An 18,043-nucleotide genomic window follows, 5' to 3' on the forward strand; every position below is an offset into this window, starting at 1 on the left:
TCACACGATCCCTGCAACCGGATGCCCTGCCCTCACCTTTCCTAGAGCTCATCCATCTGACCTATAGGTTTCTGCTATGATTAGCTTTAAGGTGACACACAAGTACTTTTCCACACTGCTACAACCACTCTTAGAAGTGAGAATTTTAAAGGCCACTAAAGTAGTCAAAGCACTACTGCTAAATAACATAAATCTGGAACAAATAAAGTTGGCAAGAGAATGTTGTTGCATGCACAGATGTTTCTTTTCTAAAAACATCTGTTCACATGTCCAGGAAGCAAGACTGATCCTCAACCTGCCAAGACACTGCCACATCTCCCAGCACCTGCACACACTCTACTGTCTCCCCATCGAGGCTAGAGTCACCTTCAAGATGCTCACCCACGAACACAAGGCCCTCCATAAAACTGTACCAGCATACCGGAACAGCCGACTCAAATTCCACGCACCCCAAAGGATCCTACGATCAGCCCAGCTCTCCTAGGCCAGAGTCTACCACACCAGAAAGACCAGATCAGGAGGCCGCTCCTTCTCCTTCCTCGTGGCCAGAGCCTGGAACGCCCTTCGGCTCCACCTCAGACAGACAACATCACTCCTGATTTTCACAAGAAACCTCAAAACCTGGCTCTGTGACATTCCCCCTCCTTAATGGACTGGAACCAGCACCTCCCCCACCCCCAGCACCTTTCGACCCTTACAGGTTTGTAGTCGCTCTCAACAAACGCCTGATTGATTGATTGAGCTGTATAATGGCAAGGGATTGTTTACACTGATTAACTACTTTCTTGAAAAAATTAGTTAGACATATGAATTTGGAGTATTTACTTTGTCTGGGCTACCACACAATGCATTATGTAAGGGTAGCAATCCAATCTATGGTAGTGTACCCATCAGTCTGATTTGCACAACCATCCCCACTGGCCATTGGTGAATAAGCAAACTAATATGACTTGAACAAACAGCTAATGCAGGATGTGGTGTCCCCAAAGACTCCAAATATCACATCTGAAGTTTACTTGCCCAATATAGTGAATGCTGCTGGAAAGGTTTCTGGATATGTACAACAGAATTCTAAGTCAAGCCCATCGGTCAGCAGCACAGCAAACAGAGTTTCTGTCCCAGTACATGCCCATGCTTTCACATTGCATGGCATTTTAATATGCAAACTGTTGGTCATTAGAGTCACAGAGCTGTGCCGGACTGGTCCAAGATGGCCTTCACCTTTCCAGTAGTGCTATAGTGGAGTTGAACTCTGACATTAACTAAGGAGGAGAAGTGGCCTAATGACCAGAGCTGCCGACTTCAGAACTGGGAAACCAGGTTTGAGTACTGGTGTTGTGTCAACAGCCTGTGATTACAGGCAAATCACTTTATCTCCCCGTACTTAATGAAATTCGAACATTGCGTAATGTATACTGGTGCTAAAATAAAGCACGACAATCCCAGTGGGTTGAGTTTGTGCTATATAAAACTGTAAAAAATAAAAAACTTCAGCTTTTCCAAAAACAAATCATTCCCATTATAGCTCCTCTAGATGTAAATATGAAATATGAAATACTAATCAGATAATAATTCTATTGTGATTGGATATTTAAATTGATATCTTCAACAAGTCCCTAAGACCATAAAGACATAAGTCAGGTTGTTTACCCCTACATGGGTAAAGGTACATGGACAGGAAAGGGAGGAGGAGCGGTATTTCACAGGAAACAATGATATGTGTAGATAACGTGTAGAAGTCTGTTTGCAGTAGCCCCCCTGAATGAACTGAACCTAAGTCACCGCAAAATGTCTTGACTGACAGCCTATAGAAAAGAAAAATTGAAAAATGATTCTGATATATCCCTTCAGCGGCTAAGTAGGGGCACAGTATAACTCAGTATCTCCGCATCTTATTCTGCATATCCCTAAGAGATAATTTCACAAAATACAATGACCTAAACACAAAGTCGCAATCTTAAATTAACATTAATGGTTTTGCATGCCACATGTCGTATCTGTATCTGAAGAGTGCACCAGCAACTGAATACATTTTTAAAGGAATACATTAGGAGTATAAGAAATTTGACTTAGGTTTTACTTCAGAGACACATCTTCATGCAGTGTAAATATTTGTGTCTGCTGATACATTTGGATCATATTTGTATTCCTGTGGTAACTCAGACTCAGTTACCACCACCATTTGAATATTATTTTGATATATGGCTATTTACTACATTTTAGGTACTGCACTGCCCTCTGATAAACTGCAAATGTTCCAGGTTGTGTCACCCTATGCTTTCTATGACATAGACTGTAGCAATCTACGTCTGCTTTGCTAATAAAATTGGACTGACCAACACTTGCCTATGTTGTCCAATTTAATATAATCAAGACTGACCGGAGTTCAGTTTACAGGGTGTTTTCCCACTTCAGAAAAGACAAATTGCTGCTTTAGCACCATGCCAGCACAGAGTTATTATATTATAGCTATTGTGGTTGAATGATAGGATGATATTTGACAGGTCATGTCATCAGAAACCTTGAAAGGGGATTTCTGTAATTTTTTTATTTGACAGAGTTCCAAAGAATGTTAGGCAGAGGCAATCAGTACTCAGTCGTTTTCAAGCACATGGTAATTTTCTCTCGAGACACGTGGTGGAAGAACACCAGGGCTAATGTTAGTGTTATTTGAAAATAGGTGCAAGAAAAAGTCAAGAATGAGATCAGATTTCAAAGTGTAGAGATAGAGGAGCATAGGGCATGAGGAATGCCAAAAGAGGAATGTCAAAAGATTGAAGGTTGCAAAAAGGAACTTCAGGCGTTGGAAAGGGATTTGGTGGAATCTGAATGATGGCAATTCTGTGCCAGCAATAGTATAATTAGACATGTTTGTTAGCCATTGTTTTGGTCATCCATGTAGAACATAATTGAGAGGTCGCAGACAATCAATGAGGAAGGGATGTTATGAGAAAGGATATGGCTATTAAAGGGCTGGCTCCATATAGTTCCATGATCTTATGAAGGAATCCTGCCAGGACTTCGGGCCCTATTTAATTTCCAGTGCCTTTAAATGTTCTTTATCTGTTGAAGAGAAATAACAGGGATCCTAACAGTTTGGTACTGAGCTTTTGAAGATGGATTTACCCTTGACACCCAGCCAATTGCTCTGTGACTTGTTGACTGATTTTTGAATTAATGTGAGTTTGCATGTGTGCAGTAGAGTTTATGAATTATTATCAGCACCCTGAGTGGTAGTAGTAGATTGCTGTCCAGGCTTTTGAGATAGGATTATTGTTTGAACGTGAGTTATTTTACGGGACATTGCTCTATGGATGGCTTGTCTCTAAATGAACTCATCAGTTTTTAGTGTGACAGACAACATGGCCCCTTTAACTTGTCTTTCTTTCACCATATAACTGTTACATGTTTAAGATCATCTCGAAAAGTTTCTGAAATGAGAGTATTAGAAGTAAATAATAGATCAAGTGAAAGAGCCAGAGTGTTTAATTTTAAGCAACGAACAGTCAAGTCTTTAAACTTAAAAGAAATTATTTTGTGTCATAAAATGTTGAATTCACTATGAAACCCTCCCCCAAACAATCAAGAATGGGCTTATTATCTATATAGCCAGTCTGTAACCCTAACCTTTCTTAAGTCAGATAGCTGTACTGAATTATGCAGGTAGTAGATATGTGTGTTTGTGTCTCTAGCAGCAATAGATTGCAGATATCTCAGGTGGTGAAGGTCTTCAGAATAAATGTGAAGTGTGCAGATTAATTTTCCCACTGTTGCTTGATGTGTCCATGATGAGCAATGATGACTAGAGGCACATTACGATACATGGTGATGTGTATAAATTTATAGTCAAATTCCTATATACTAATATTTGTAGATTGGGGTTTGTGCAAAAATGTACACCTCCTCAAAACAGTCAATAGAGTAACTTTTAACAGTCACCTAATTTTTCATGCTGCACTGTCCAGCATACATATAAAGCTGTAAAAGTATTAAAGCCTAGTTTTTGTACAAGAAGCACCCACTTACAGTATAAAACCTATACTTGATAGAACTCACACATCCGTGCACTATGGAGCAAGGGTGTGTGCATTGGCAAATGGCAGCTCAAAGAGCATCAGTGCGGGGAGAGAGGAAAACAGTGTCCTAGCCTAATTGAAATGGCGCTATTCTGCTCTTTCTCTCTCTCATACAATGCAGTGCAACAGTTTTGGTGCTGTGCAGCATTGCAAGAAAAGTTAATAAATCTGCCCCTATGTATCAGTTCGGACATTGTCAAAGAAAGACAAAAAAAAGAAATGCATAGTCATTGACATAAGAAATATACAATATGACTAATATGTTTTTTAAGGTCCACATTCACTGTTATGTTATTTTGTGCTGTGGAGTAGAAACATTAGAGTTTTGCAAAACGTTGTCCTTGATGTCGCAAATACAAATATGTGTATCCTGACACCAACATTCAATTAAAAATAACATTTGTACTTGAATATTTCTATAGTGGAAGGCTCAAAAACTCGGTGGAGATTGTGTGTTTCTGTGTAGTATCTGAAAGATATAGCGGGGAAGTGAATGAAGTGGAAAATGAATTAAAGATGAAGAAAGAAACATGTGTAAGGGGAAAAATGTTAATAGTGGATGTAGAGTTATGCTGTACAATTTATTTTTTATACAATTAAAATCTATCACATCAGTATCATACAATTATACACAATATTTTCAGATGTAAGAATTACTCGAACATTAGCAGTTTTTTTCCCAGATATTTTAACAATGTAGCCATTTCTGGATTAAGTTCTTCTTGTAACAAGCAGTTCTTTCCAACAATAATTATTCATTCAGGCATTTTAAAAATCCATCCATATTCCAGGAAAAGACCCATATATGTATTCATTTTCCTGGCTCCAAGTACATAAATTGTCCATTGAAATTTGGCATGTACTCATCAAAATGTGTAGTTGATTTAGTCGTAACCAAAATAATTTACATTCCTAATTAAATTAATCAATGATTGGCAGTATTTCCACAACATTATAACACAAATTCGAGAAGTGGTATGGAGGTTGCAAAGTAACCTATCTGCATTTACAAGACTTAATAAAAACATTTGGTCCCACTGTGTGATATAGTTTAAAAATACATTGTGACTTAAAAAATTGTTTGGAATTTCATTGTGTTGTACCTCCATATACGGATGTAAGAGTACATGTAAACGAGTTGGCAGTGTTGCTGTTTGTAAATAGGTTTGTAAGTGTTCCTGGATCAATATGCATATATGTATGTGTGCATCTTGTGTGTGCAAAAAGTACTTGTACAGAATTTACAGTAGATGTTACAAATGTATCACTCTGATTACATTTCAAATACTAGCCTTCTTGATTCTCAATGTAATATAACTTTCATTAGCAACAGAAAATTGATGTCACACTCAGGATATCGCCTCCTGCACTTTGAACAATAATGGCTATTTAGGTTTTTGCTTTGTTTTTCACTTTTTTAGATTCATCCTCAAATTGTTCAAATAATACAATAAATAGTCCATATCCCTCAGTGTACATATTTATGAGGGTACACATTCCTATATATCAATCCATACTTTCTAACAGGGCTGACATATATTATTGTTGCTGTGCAATGTAGAAAGGTCTAGAGCACACTGCTCACAAGGATTTTGAGGAAATTCATACACTGACATACTATTCATGGGATTTATCGATTATTTGGTAGCAGAGGATTGGGAAGAGAGTCTTTGTGCTCGTTGGTGACAAAGACAGTTTTTTGATTAACAACTTTGCAACAATGACTGGGATTACTTTTGTCCCTGCCCTCTCCCCATATAGTTTTAATTCCAAAATGTTGGTAAATCATCTATTGAGAGAAGCATTGTAGAAAATACTCACAGAAAATACATTGTACAGATTAACATGGGATATAGGCATTGGCAAGGAAATAATGTTCAAAAATATTATATTATATATTTCTCAATTAGAAATTATCCCATGAATTTTAAAGGCATATTAGACCTTCAACATGTCGGTACATTCAGTCCTTAAACTGCTTTGCAAGGGTGTAAGGCATTCGGTCTTCATGCCTCAAGTCTCACAATACCTAAACTCAATGTACAAATGCAGATATAAGGACTTGTGGTAGGATATATTAAATGCATATGTTTTTCTACGTATTTTATTCATGTGAGCGCGTATGTATGTGAATGTGTGTTCTGTGTATGTCATTGTAAGATGCTGTCTATTCTGCATTCTAATATGCAATAGATACAGTGTACTCAAAGACATTTACTTTCATTGTTTAGCTTAACACAACCTGCTTTAACTTTGCATAGCAAGCCAAGCTCTGTCCACTCACATTTTAGATTCCCTTAGTTTCATGTCTTTATATGTACATATACAAGTGTATTAGGAGACATCCTCCTGCAGGTAACACATGGTACCAATTTCTACCCTCTAATCTTGCTGCAGGTGGAGGTCCTCATGCCTAAGAATTTTGTAGATGACCCAGTAGAAAATATTGAAAATTAAGAAGGCCAAAGGAAATCCAGCACGAGAAATTGTGTCAATCTTCTTGGCCCGGTCGATAAATATCTTCCTCATCTCATCGTGTGTTTTTGGTATGACTTGTGCAGGGTGACTGGATCCCCTTTGGGTCACTCCATCTTTTGCCTGCAAACAGGGCCCCATTCCATAGGCAGTGAAACTAAACCGACTTTCCCTCACTTCATCATCCTGTTAAAGAGAGAATTTAGAAATTGAGAAAACATTCTAATTGTGTGAAGCTCGACATAAATTCAAATAACAGTGGCATGTATTGCCTGATCAATTTAAGGAACACACAGACTTACATTGGTCTATTTATTTTTTGTTATAAGTATTTTATTGTATTACAAAACATAAGCAATCAATCCATTATTGTCTGGTCAAAAGATACAACAGATCTTAATTTGTGGTGTTTCCCTTGAAAGTAGTCTACAAGAGTATGAAATTGGGTTGTTGGTTGACTGGGGTGTAAGCCCTGGTCAAGCAGCAACCACAATCCTTGTCAGGGTAAGGCATAGGCAAACACCAAACTAACCTGAGCTCACCCCTTTGGTAGCTTGGCACAGAGCAGTCAGGCTTAACCGAGAGGCAATGTGTAAAATATGTTGGCAATACTTCAAACAGTAAAACAGTGAAAAAAAGAGTCCACAAAAGATTTAGAAAAATAGAGTAAGTTTTAGTAAACAAAACACGACCAAAACAAAAAAATTCAATTAGTAGAACCCGAGGTAATACGTTTTGAGTGAAAATAGCACCAAAAAGCCCAAAGTTCTAACTGGCAATATCTGGTTGTGCCGGACCGGAACAAAATCACCAGTTCAGGCCAACTGCAATAGAGTACAGGCTTGGTACAGGGATCCAGTGAATGGAGCACCTTAAATGCAGGTTGTGAAGCGGTGCGTGGATCCATGTCAAAGATGTTTCAGTTCCTAGATGCGGTGTTGCTGCGGTGTGAGGTCCTGTTACATTGTCGTCAAGGATTCCGTCGACGGGGCTTGCAATGTGAATTCGGGCATCTGGGATGCAGCACACAGCTGGAGATTTGGAGCTTTTGAGAAGCTGTGAAGCAACAAAGCAGAGTCCGGTATCGTCCTTGAGGCTGCCATTGGTGGGAGATGCCAGGACCTAGGCTTTGGATTCACTGAACCTTTGTGCTGATGCATCGGTTCTGAGGATTTTGGTGGGAGATGTGGGTCTTTGTGATGGTTCTCATCTATGAGGCAGTTGCGATCTGTCAATTCTACTCAGGGATGCAATGCTCAGCTGAGGGGATGTGTAGGTTCTGCTCAGGGATGCGTCACTCAGCAGAGGAGATGTATTGGTTCTGCTAGCAGGCATCTTAGGCCCACTTCCAAGAGTCCAGGACTGGGGTGGCACCACTTGGCAGGTTAGTCTCACAGACGGCAGACTCCACGTACAATTGCAAAGAGGATGGAAGCCTGTTATGTCTGTGAGCCTTCCTATTAGGGCTTGGTGTCACTCTGAGTTCTAGGTTCAAAATATAAAGGTACAGTCCTTCTCACCCAGACAAGTGGGCAACAGGTCAGCACAGCAAAGCATGAGTCCGGCAGAGGGCAGTTCAACAGAATGGCAGACTTTCAGATGTTCACAGCAGTCCTTCTTCCTGGCAGAGTATCCAGAGGTCCAGAAGTGTACTGAAAAGGTGGTGTCTGAGGTCCCTCTTTTAAACACAGTTTTGCCTTTGAAGTGGGAGATGCTTCTAATGGCATGCTTTTAACTTGCACACATATGCTGCCTTCTTGGTCCTAGCTCCAGACTAACTACAGGGGATATGTGGGGACCGGACACAGCCTATTCAGGCATATGTGTGGCTGGGCCAAGCCCCCTCCTCCCTTCCTGCCAGTGGTGGTCCATTCAGTCACATCTAAGATCCCATTGTGTGTGTCAGTTTAAGAGGAATACACAAAGCCAATTGCCAACAACACATAGTTATGTGAATCAGTGACAGTCTGCAAGCACCATGAAAATACCAACTTTCTAAAAGTGGTATTTCAGAATGGCAATTTAAAATCCAACTTCACAACACACAGGCTCTGCAGTGGCAGACATGTGACATGTATACAGAGCTAATCAAGTGGGTGGCACAATCAGAGCTGCAGGCCAAGTAGTAGCATTTAATTTAGAGACCCTGGGCACATGTATTGCCCTTTTCAAGGGACTCATAATCAAATTAAATATACCAGTAGGGTACGAGCCAAGATTACCATGTTTAGAGGAGAGAGCACATGCACTCTAGTACTGGCTAACAGTGGTTACGTGCACAGAGTCCTAAGGCAAGCAAAGATGAAGTAAAAAAAAATTGAAGATGAAGGCAAAAAGTTGAGGGGAAGACCAACCTAAAGCTGACAGGTCGAACAACATGCAATCATTCCTATTTCAATTATGAGAGTAATTTAAAGTATCCGTCGTAATGCAGTTACTATTTTATGAGTTCAAAGCAGAACCACAATATTGTTGAAAGCATCACTAAGAGCTTTGGGAGATATCTTTGATTTGATCCATTTATTGCTGGCAAACCTGACAAGATGATTCAATATCAAATGCCAGGACCAGTGACCTGATCTAAACATTGAGAACTTCAAAAGTTGGCATGCTGTTCTGTTCCAGAGAGAATTATGGTTAATGGATCTTTATGTTGCTCTTGGCAGATTTTGAATATAAAAAGAGGTAACAGGTAATGCCCCTTATAAGTAGGAAGTGGCACTCATTTTACAAAGTGAAAGAAACATAAACAGATGGACTTACTGGCCCAGTCTAAACCCCTCATGTTGTACTCCTGTATTTCTAGTGCAGACCACAGGTATTAATATACATACTTGGAAAAACAGATGATTTACTGTAGAGACATAAAGTACTTGGGTGGGAATGCTTAAGTTGGCCCCCTGTAACTTCCAGCTGTTTCTCTAATGTTGCAGGAAGCTTCTGTCCACCAACCTCTGTCTGAAGGCTAGAGGTGTGCGAAATTTGTGTACTTTGTTTTTGTGTAATTATTTGAAATTTGGTAACATTATGTGAAATTAAACATGTTTACTTGACATACAAATCCGTCTTTTTGTACTGTATTTTAGTGCAAAATGTGTCCAGGCTAAACTATAGTGCTAGAAAGCATAATAACTACTAGCAACAGTACATTTGTGATTTTATTTTTTACTGCAAATGATGTGTTTCGTGTGAACATTTTACAGCGAATGGTGCGTAATTCTGCAAAGTGCCATAATTACATTGTTTGGGGAGGTTCTCATTATTTAAACTTCCTTAAAATTATGCCAGCATAATTCACATTTCTTTGTTGGCCCACTGAAGTCAAAAGACAGCAAAAATAAACTTCAACTTAGTTCCTATAGGGTGAGGCTGGAAAACCCTATGACTCAATCATCTATACAATTAAATTTCCCTGTTGCAGTGTAAAAATTGAGTCTCACTAAGATCCCTGTAGGATATTGTAACCTTCTTGGTGTTGCTCTAGATGAATTCAGATGAACACTGATGGTGGTGGTGTCAGTGCTCTGATTTTATTAGACCAGATACATTTATCACCATCCACCATTTAATTTCTTCGACTCACAAAATCTTGCAGTAACATACATGGCTGGTTAGCACCTGTCGTCTAACTGGAGTTCTGGACTTTTTGGTTCCGTCCAGAGGTGTCAGGGTACAACACCCAAAGACCCCGGAGTTCCACCTGCCTTGGTGCACAAATGAACAGAAACACGGGCTTCTCGATGGTGGCGTCAAAGACCAAAGGTTTATTACTGCAGGGACACAGAAGTCACAGAATCTACGCACGGGCAGAAACTAGGAGCCTGTTCCATTTGTACAAAGTGGGTTGCTCCTTATATACCAAAAATTGTGCTCTAGGCAAATATTTCACATGTCGGTACATTCCCAAACCTTTTGTGTCTCTAAACAATAAATATTTGGCGTTACACAGGAACTGTCGATAATATCTGATACCAAACATCACGAAGAGGGGTTCCCACCAGTCCATCACAATCCCTTGTCAATATTGTATTCAAGACCCGGACCGCCTCATCGTAAAGTTCGTTACCTCCCCCTAATAAAGATTCAGAAAGAAAGAAACAGAGCCAGGTGTGGAAGATAGAAAAGTGGGATAAGGGATGTTTGTGGGTTGTAAATGGGCAAGGCTACCGGCTTCGGCCGCCTAATCATGATCAGGTACAATGGACACGAAGACCAGTTTGGCAAGACTGGCCTTGGGCAGAGGAGGCAGCCTTTGTCGAGTCATGCAGATACAGCGTGATTTGGTTTAAGGTGCACGTGTCATGTACGAGGTGAATCTCCGGCTAAAGCTACGTGTCCTTAATCAAAGTGGAGTAAATGAAGTGATCAGAGGCTATTGCATATGTGAGGGCAAGGAAACACAAAATGGCGGCCCTGATCTAAGATGGATGCCGTGGGTATATCAGAAATATGTCAATGGAAGGAGTGCTCTTGCTCGTAGCGTAGCGGAACCACTAGGATATACTAAATGGATCATTTGCGGTTCACTGATACCATTTTTATGTATTTCCGACAAACTTGAAAACACGGGTTCAAGTCGTCACGGAACCGTCACGGAACCTCAGACCCTCCTTTTGCCCTTACATAGGCAATTACTCAATCTATGTCTGAATCTAGTTCTATGCTCATCAGGTCAGTGACATGCTGTTGTATCATCATCCTTTCTCGTGTCTTTTCTCCAAACGCAGGTGGTTTTCTGAGACAAGTTGCAGCACAAAGACTACACAGAGCAGGACCACACTGGATAATCAGACAACATGAGAATAGGAATACTAGGATGACACCAATGACCATTAGAACTTTCCATCCCCACGCTGAGATCAGAGTCCAAAACCACTCCATGAAGGACCAGTTTCCCTTGTCTACATGAATGGAGTCCGAAATCTTGTGCAACTTAGAGATCGCCTCGTAGACTGTTGGAGCATTATTAGGAATAAAGACACAGCAGCTCGATTGGATCATTCTGCATACCCCACCTCGATCTGCAAGTATAACATACCTGACCTCGGTGAGGTACGACCCAGATTGGAGTTGAGCTTTTACGCTTGCTTTCTCCTAAACTAAGGCGATACTCTGAAGTATTCCAACTTAAATATACTCGCAATTCGTCTCTAGGGTATGATGGAGTATTATTGACGTCCTTGACCATGTCAATAATTCCCTGGACTAAGGCTTTGTTGGCAGAGTTATATTTAGTGGAACGTGGTGGACGTGGAGGATAGGTTTCAAGGGCATAAGCAAAGATGGTTTGGAAAGCCTGAAATGATCCATTATAGCTGTAAGGCAAAACCAGATATGGAATACCTTTATCCATAGTGTGAGGTATCAAGCCACACACCCAGCAGTCTGTAGTGTTAACCACCAGTTGGTGTTGGTGCAAGAGCTGCACAAAAGTGTTATTAATGAATTCTGAGCGTCGAGCTTGCTCATGTTCTGGAAACGAGTGGAAAGAGTGTATAGAGGAAACAGTAGAAATAGCAGGATCAAGGGGAGGTACTGTAGAAACTGGCACAAAAATCAAATTTATGCTAAAGACGATTCCACCCACCAATGTTGCTAAAACAATCAAAAATGTAACGGCACATTGCATCAAGAAACATTTGCTGTGAAGAATTCTATTAAGTCTGTTTCTGCGAACGTAAATCACATTCTTTCGTTGCAGCGCAGGAAGCTCCATCTTCTACAATCCGCTCGCGACCACTGATGATGTGTACGTAGATGAAAATGCCTCTGTCAGCCCTGGGAGTTCCCAGAACCAACAGAAAGATCGACCTTGTGTCAGACCCCTGCAAATTCAAACTAGGCACACAGCCACGACCCTACGGCTACCCAGACGGCAAGGCAATTTTAAAAACAATAAACAATAGCAAACTTCCTGGCTGAAGGCAAAAGTTCAAAATATATATAAATATATCAAAATCACAGTATGCAGTTGCCTGCTTTATTAGTCCTTTTTATGGCTTCTAAGGTTGTATCTTTTCTTCGCTGGTACTGTCTGATCGGAAAATAGTGTATTACTAGCAGCTGTTGCAGAGTTTAAGTTCGCAGATAGCAAAGTTTCTTTTGATGCTGGAGACAAATGTTCAGTGTTCAAAGGAGTCTTTTCAGGAGGGGAGTCAAGTTTCAAAGTGTCAGTAATCAAACCGGCATCGCTGAAAGGGACAAATTTCGGAGTTATTTCAGATTCGGAGGCACCAATTCCCTTCTTCACCCAGTCGTCGTAGGGCAGCGGCAGTGGAACACGCTTTACGTGAGAAGCGTGGATCCAGTGCTTGCGACCAGCAACACGTACAGCTGTCCTCGTCGCCAGCAGGACCTGGAAGGGGCCGATGTAGCGAGGCTGAAGATTCTTTGTCCTCGCAAAATTTCTGACCACCACGTGGTCGCCGGGTTTCAGCTGATGCCCTGGACTCTCCGGAGGTTTTGGCAAAGCATCAAAGACCTGTTGATGAATAAGACTTAATTTAGCAGTCAAGTCGTAAAGGTAGTCTATCAACATAGGATATTCAATGGAGCAAAACCTTTTAGGCCTTGGCACACCCCAGATATTTGCCGGACGGCCAAACACAATCTCATATGGAGAAAGCCCTATTCTAGAATGCACTGTTGCTCTCGTTGATAACAAGGCCAAAGGAAGTGCGTCTGGCCAAGCCAAACCTGTGGATGCTTGTATTTTGGCTATTTTAAGCTTGAGGGTGCCATTGTAACCCTCGACTAAACCAGCAGACTGGGGATGGTTTGCACTATGGAATTTTTGTTTCACTCCTAGACCAGCACACACACTCTGCATAACTTTCCCTATAAACTCACTTCCGTTATCTGACCATACAATCCGTGGCATTCCAAACCTAGGGAAATATTCCTTGAGAAGAATTTTGGCAGTTGATAGGGCAGTGTTGTCCTTTAATGGGTATGCTTCTATCCACCTGGAAAAAGCACAAACTACCACCAGGACGTATTTTAAATTGTTGCAGCGTTCCATGTGAATGAAGTCTAACTGAATCACTTCAAAGGGACAGGAAGGAGGAGCAAAATGACCAGCTGGAGTTGGAGTTCCCTTGCCAGGATTATGCATCAAGCACACCATACAATTTTTCACCACTCTCTCTGCACACTTACTGATTCCCTCATTCTTCCAAACCGGAGCTAACATTTTACATATCCCTTTAGAACTTATGTGCGCCACTCCATGCGTCATCGTCACTACTGCAAGCACATACGCATCAGGCAACATCCAACGCTGCTGTTCTGTCAAATCAATCCAACATCCATTCGAGTCCAACTTGCCCGTACTTTCTCTCCATACACGTTTCTCTTCCTCAGTCGCTTCTTTCTGAATCTCTTTCACACTTTCCATAGTGTCCTCACACATTCCAGACTCAGCAATCCATCTTGCAGACGTAGCAACGTACATTCTACTCATCGTGTCTCTAGCTGTTTGTTTAGCGGTTTCATCAGCAAAGGCATTTCCCCGACCAACATCATCCGTGATCGCTTTATGAGCACTGCACTTCACAATCGCAACTTCAGTCGGTAAGGTTAGAGATTCCAACAAGTCGTTAACTAGCTGACCATGTTGGATCTTAGTCCCATGGGACGTAATGAAACCCCTTTCTCTCCACAACCGGCCAAAACTATGGGCCACGCCAAATGCGTACTGACTATCTGTAAACACATTCACTCTCTTTCCCTTAGCTAAAACACACGCTCTCGTAAGAGCTATTAATTCTGCTGCTTGGGCAGAATTCTGACTCACTCTTGCAGTCTCCACAATCGTCTTCAAAGTCGTTACCGCGTAGGCAGCAGTCACATCACCATTCTCCAATTTAAAACATGACCCGTCCACATACAGCGTACCATCCGGGTCGGATAGGGGAGTATCCCTCAAGTCGATGCGACCTTTTGTCTCTTCCTCCGTTTTGAAATAGCAGTCATGTGGCTCAGAATCACTCGACTCTTGATCAGTCGGCAACAATGTTGCTGGATTCAATACATTGCATCTTTTGATCTGAATATGACTCGCTAATAACGTCAGCTCGTAACCAGATAATCTCGCACTAGTAAGGTGTTGAGTCTTCGTTCGGTTCATGAGTGTATCCACTGCATGAGGAACCATGACCACTAGCATATTGTTCATCACCAAACCAGCAGATTGTCGAATGGAAGCTGCAGCTGCCGCTGTAGCCCTCAAACAACTAGGCAATGCTCTAGCTACCGGATCTAATGTTGATGAGAAATACGCACAAGGGCGTTGTTTATCACCAAACTTCTGTGTCAGAACACTCAACGCGCAACCTTCTCTTTCGTGAACGTAGAGCGTGAATGGCTTGCTATAATCAGGTGTACCCAATACAGGAGCTGAACACAGTGCTTTTCGTAATTCAGTAAAACTCTCTTGACATTCATCAGACCATGGCACCGGACTTGGAACATTTTTCCCAGTCAAAGCTACCAATGGTTTCGCTAAAAGAGAAAAATTTGGAATCCACTGCCTACAGTAAGAGGTAATACCTAGAAAGGCACGTACTTCTCTCTGTGTGCGTGGAACACTCATCTGCGTAATTGCTTTTATTCTCTCTGGGGTCAACTTCCTTCCCTCCTTTGATAAGAGGTGACCTAGGTAGGTTACTTCTTGGCAGCAGTATTGCATTTTTGAAGGTGACACCTTATGATTCAAATTAGACAAATGATGCAATAGTGAAATCGTAGCTGCTTTGCAAGTTTCCTTATCATCGGCAGCCACTAAAAGATCGTCTACGTACTGTACTAGGGCAGAACCTGGAGGAAGGACAAAAGAATCTAGCTGACTTTTTAAAGCTTGACTGTAAATGGATGGACTTTCACAATAGCCTTGTGGAGCGCGTTTAAATCTGAAACTGCGACCTCCTAAACAGAAGCCGAAAATATCCCTACTTTCTTCGGCTATCGGAATGCTAAAAAAGGCATTCTTAAGGTCTATAACTGAGAACCACGTAGCTGTGGCAGGAATCAATGTTAACAAGGCAGTAATGTCTGGCACTACAGGAAACTGCGGAATTACAATCTTATTAACTTCTCTAAGGTCTATGACAAACCTATAAACTGGAGGCTTTGTAGGGTCAGTTCGTTTCAAGATCGGCAATACAGGACTGTTACAGACATTTCCTCTAGTTTCTTCAACTACACCCTTCTTAATCAAATCTTGCACAATTAGTAAAAGTGCACGTTCTCCTTCACTTGAGATTTTATATTGAGGAATTCTTGGAAATTTTACATTCGCTTTCAAAGTTACTACATACGGTGGAATTTCTAGTAGACCTACATCGTTGGGACCAGTCGCCCAAAGAGAATCAGGGAGTGAACGTAGCTCCGGCGGGAGCGCGTCCATTGACAAGTACATCGGAGAGGTGAGTCTTTTACCCAAAGTAAGCTGTACTCCTTCCGGAGAACAGTACAATGTCGCATATAGTCGTTTTAACAAATCTAAACCAAGCAGATTTTCATTACAACCTGTCGTCAAAATCAGGGGTGCTTTCAAGTGACACGGTCCAACAGAAATAGACAAAGGACCAGATATCGGGTTGTACACAGGGGCGCCTGAAAAACCTACGGAAACATTTGTTGAGCCAGACAAAGGTGCGCCAGGGAGTTTCGCATGCATGATAGAACTTTTCGCGGCACCAGTATCCAACAGAAACGGTTCGACTACACCTGATGTTGCTACTGCGACATAAGGCCCACTCTGATCCACTGGAACTGATACTACTCCCTTTCTCTGTCCATGGCTGTCCTAGTACCCATTTTGTTGAAAACCCTCTTCTACTTCACAATAATCTTCAACAAGATATTGCTGAGATCTATTTTGCTGAACAGATTGTCCATTTCGTTGATCAAAGTGATTGGATGGACGATCATTAGTTTGTGGAGGCATAGCACCTCGTCCTCGTCCTCTAGAATTCTGCACAAAACCACCACGACCTCTCTGAGCTGCTGCTGCATTATTTTGCGCTAAGATCGGACATTCATTTTTATAGTGACCCTCTTTCTTACAGTACGCGCACTGATTCCATTGATATTGAGGTCTTGATGTACTATAATCTGTCCTTTGGTATGAGTTCTGCTGCGTATTAGTCTGATTCGTACGAGGCGGATACGCCTGCTGCAAAAGAACTTTAGTTTTTAAATCTTTCGTTTTCTTTTCTGATTTTTCCTTTTCCTCTTTATCCCTATTTTCGTAGTACTGCGCAGTCGCAAGTATTTGCGCTGTCGTAGATACAGCCCACGCACTTTCTGAGTCTTTCAATTTATTGCATAATTCAGGTAACAAATTATGCACAAATTTATCGACAAAGAGTCTTTGTCCCCCTTCTGTACTCATGTCCTGGCCACTATGATCCACAAAAGTTTCTTCGAACCTCGTGAAGAAGTCCGAGACGCTTTCGTCTTTCTTCTGTTTACACGCTGACAACTTGTCCCAATTAACACGCAATGCTGGCATCAGAGTCTTCATTAAATCAATTATTCTACCTGGCAGATTAGCAATCAAAGGTTCGGGTTTCGCACCACCTATTTGTTGAGCATCTGCTGCAGTGATAGCTGCCCAATCACCACCTAAAGTAGCCTGATGATCCTCTCTACGAATTTTAGCCCACACTGGTTGCGGAACTACGTTACCAAATAACATATCAATGTCGGCTAAGTTCATTATACAAGCCTCAACTGTCTGTGTTAATTCCTTGTAATATCCGGCTGGATTCTTACGTGGATCTGGCAAGGCCTGTTTCACTGCTAACACTTCTGCTCGCTTCCATGGAATATGTATCCATACTCTTTGGAACTGTGCTGGAGCACCTGCAATACCAGCATTATCATCACGTGGCACTGCTTCGCGCCAAATTGGAGGAACCTCCCTCATAGGATATTGGCGACTTAGCTTCATTTTACCTTTCTCTAAATCTCTCGGAGAACGAAGAGATGGATCATTCCTAAAACTTAAAATGAGTTCCATCGCTTGCTTTATATTCTCACCCACTATCATTCCAGCAGCAAACTCCTTTTGAACCCTAATTAAATCTTCCAAATCTGATTCGACATCGTCTTCTTCTATCTCTTCACGTAACAACGAGCACATCTCATCAAAGACGTATCGTTGCGTTGGTTCTCCCCACTGCATAAATGTCTCTAACACATCTCTCGTACTATATCTTCTACCCTTCGAAATCCATCTGAGAGCCGTGGAGTCTAAAACTCCCCGTTCCTCAGTACTAGGAAGCTGACTCCGTCTCTGAACAGAGTCAGGAGTAGGAGTCTTAATCAAGGTTTTATATATAGGAGACAGCATATTAGTAACTGAATCAGTGATTCTTCGACGAACAGAAAGTGGAGTTAGTACACTCGCAGACATAGAGAATGCAGTAGAGGTAGGAATAGATGACGAAACAGTAGGAGTATTGAGGAAAATAGTTTGAGGACCA

General features: G+C 41.4%; 1 protein-coding gene across 1 annotated transcript in view; it reads right to left on the bottom strand.

Annotated features, from left to right (window-relative positions):
- Positions 1 to 4,021: 4,021 nt before the first annotated feature.
- GLRA3 (glycine receptor alpha 3) overlaps positions 4,022 to 18,043 on the bottom strand; it is a 670,994-nt gene continuing 656,972 nt past the window's right edge. Inside the window, exon 9 of the mRNA XM_086963322.1 lies at positions 4,022 to 6,737. Coding sequence (XP_086819448.1) covers positions 6,459 to 6,737 — 279 coding nt within the window. The 3' untranslated portion in view covers positions 4,022 to 6,458. The remainder of the gene's footprint in view (positions 6,738 to 18,043) is intronic.

Source organism: Lissotriton vulgaris, chromosome 3_1 (assembly GCF_964263255.1).
Source record: "Lissotriton vulgaris chromosome 3_1, aLisVul1.2, whole genome shotgun sequence".
Classification (NCBI taxonomy): Eukaryota; Metazoa; Chordata; class Amphibia; order Caudata; family Salamandridae; genus Lissotriton; species Lissotriton vulgaris.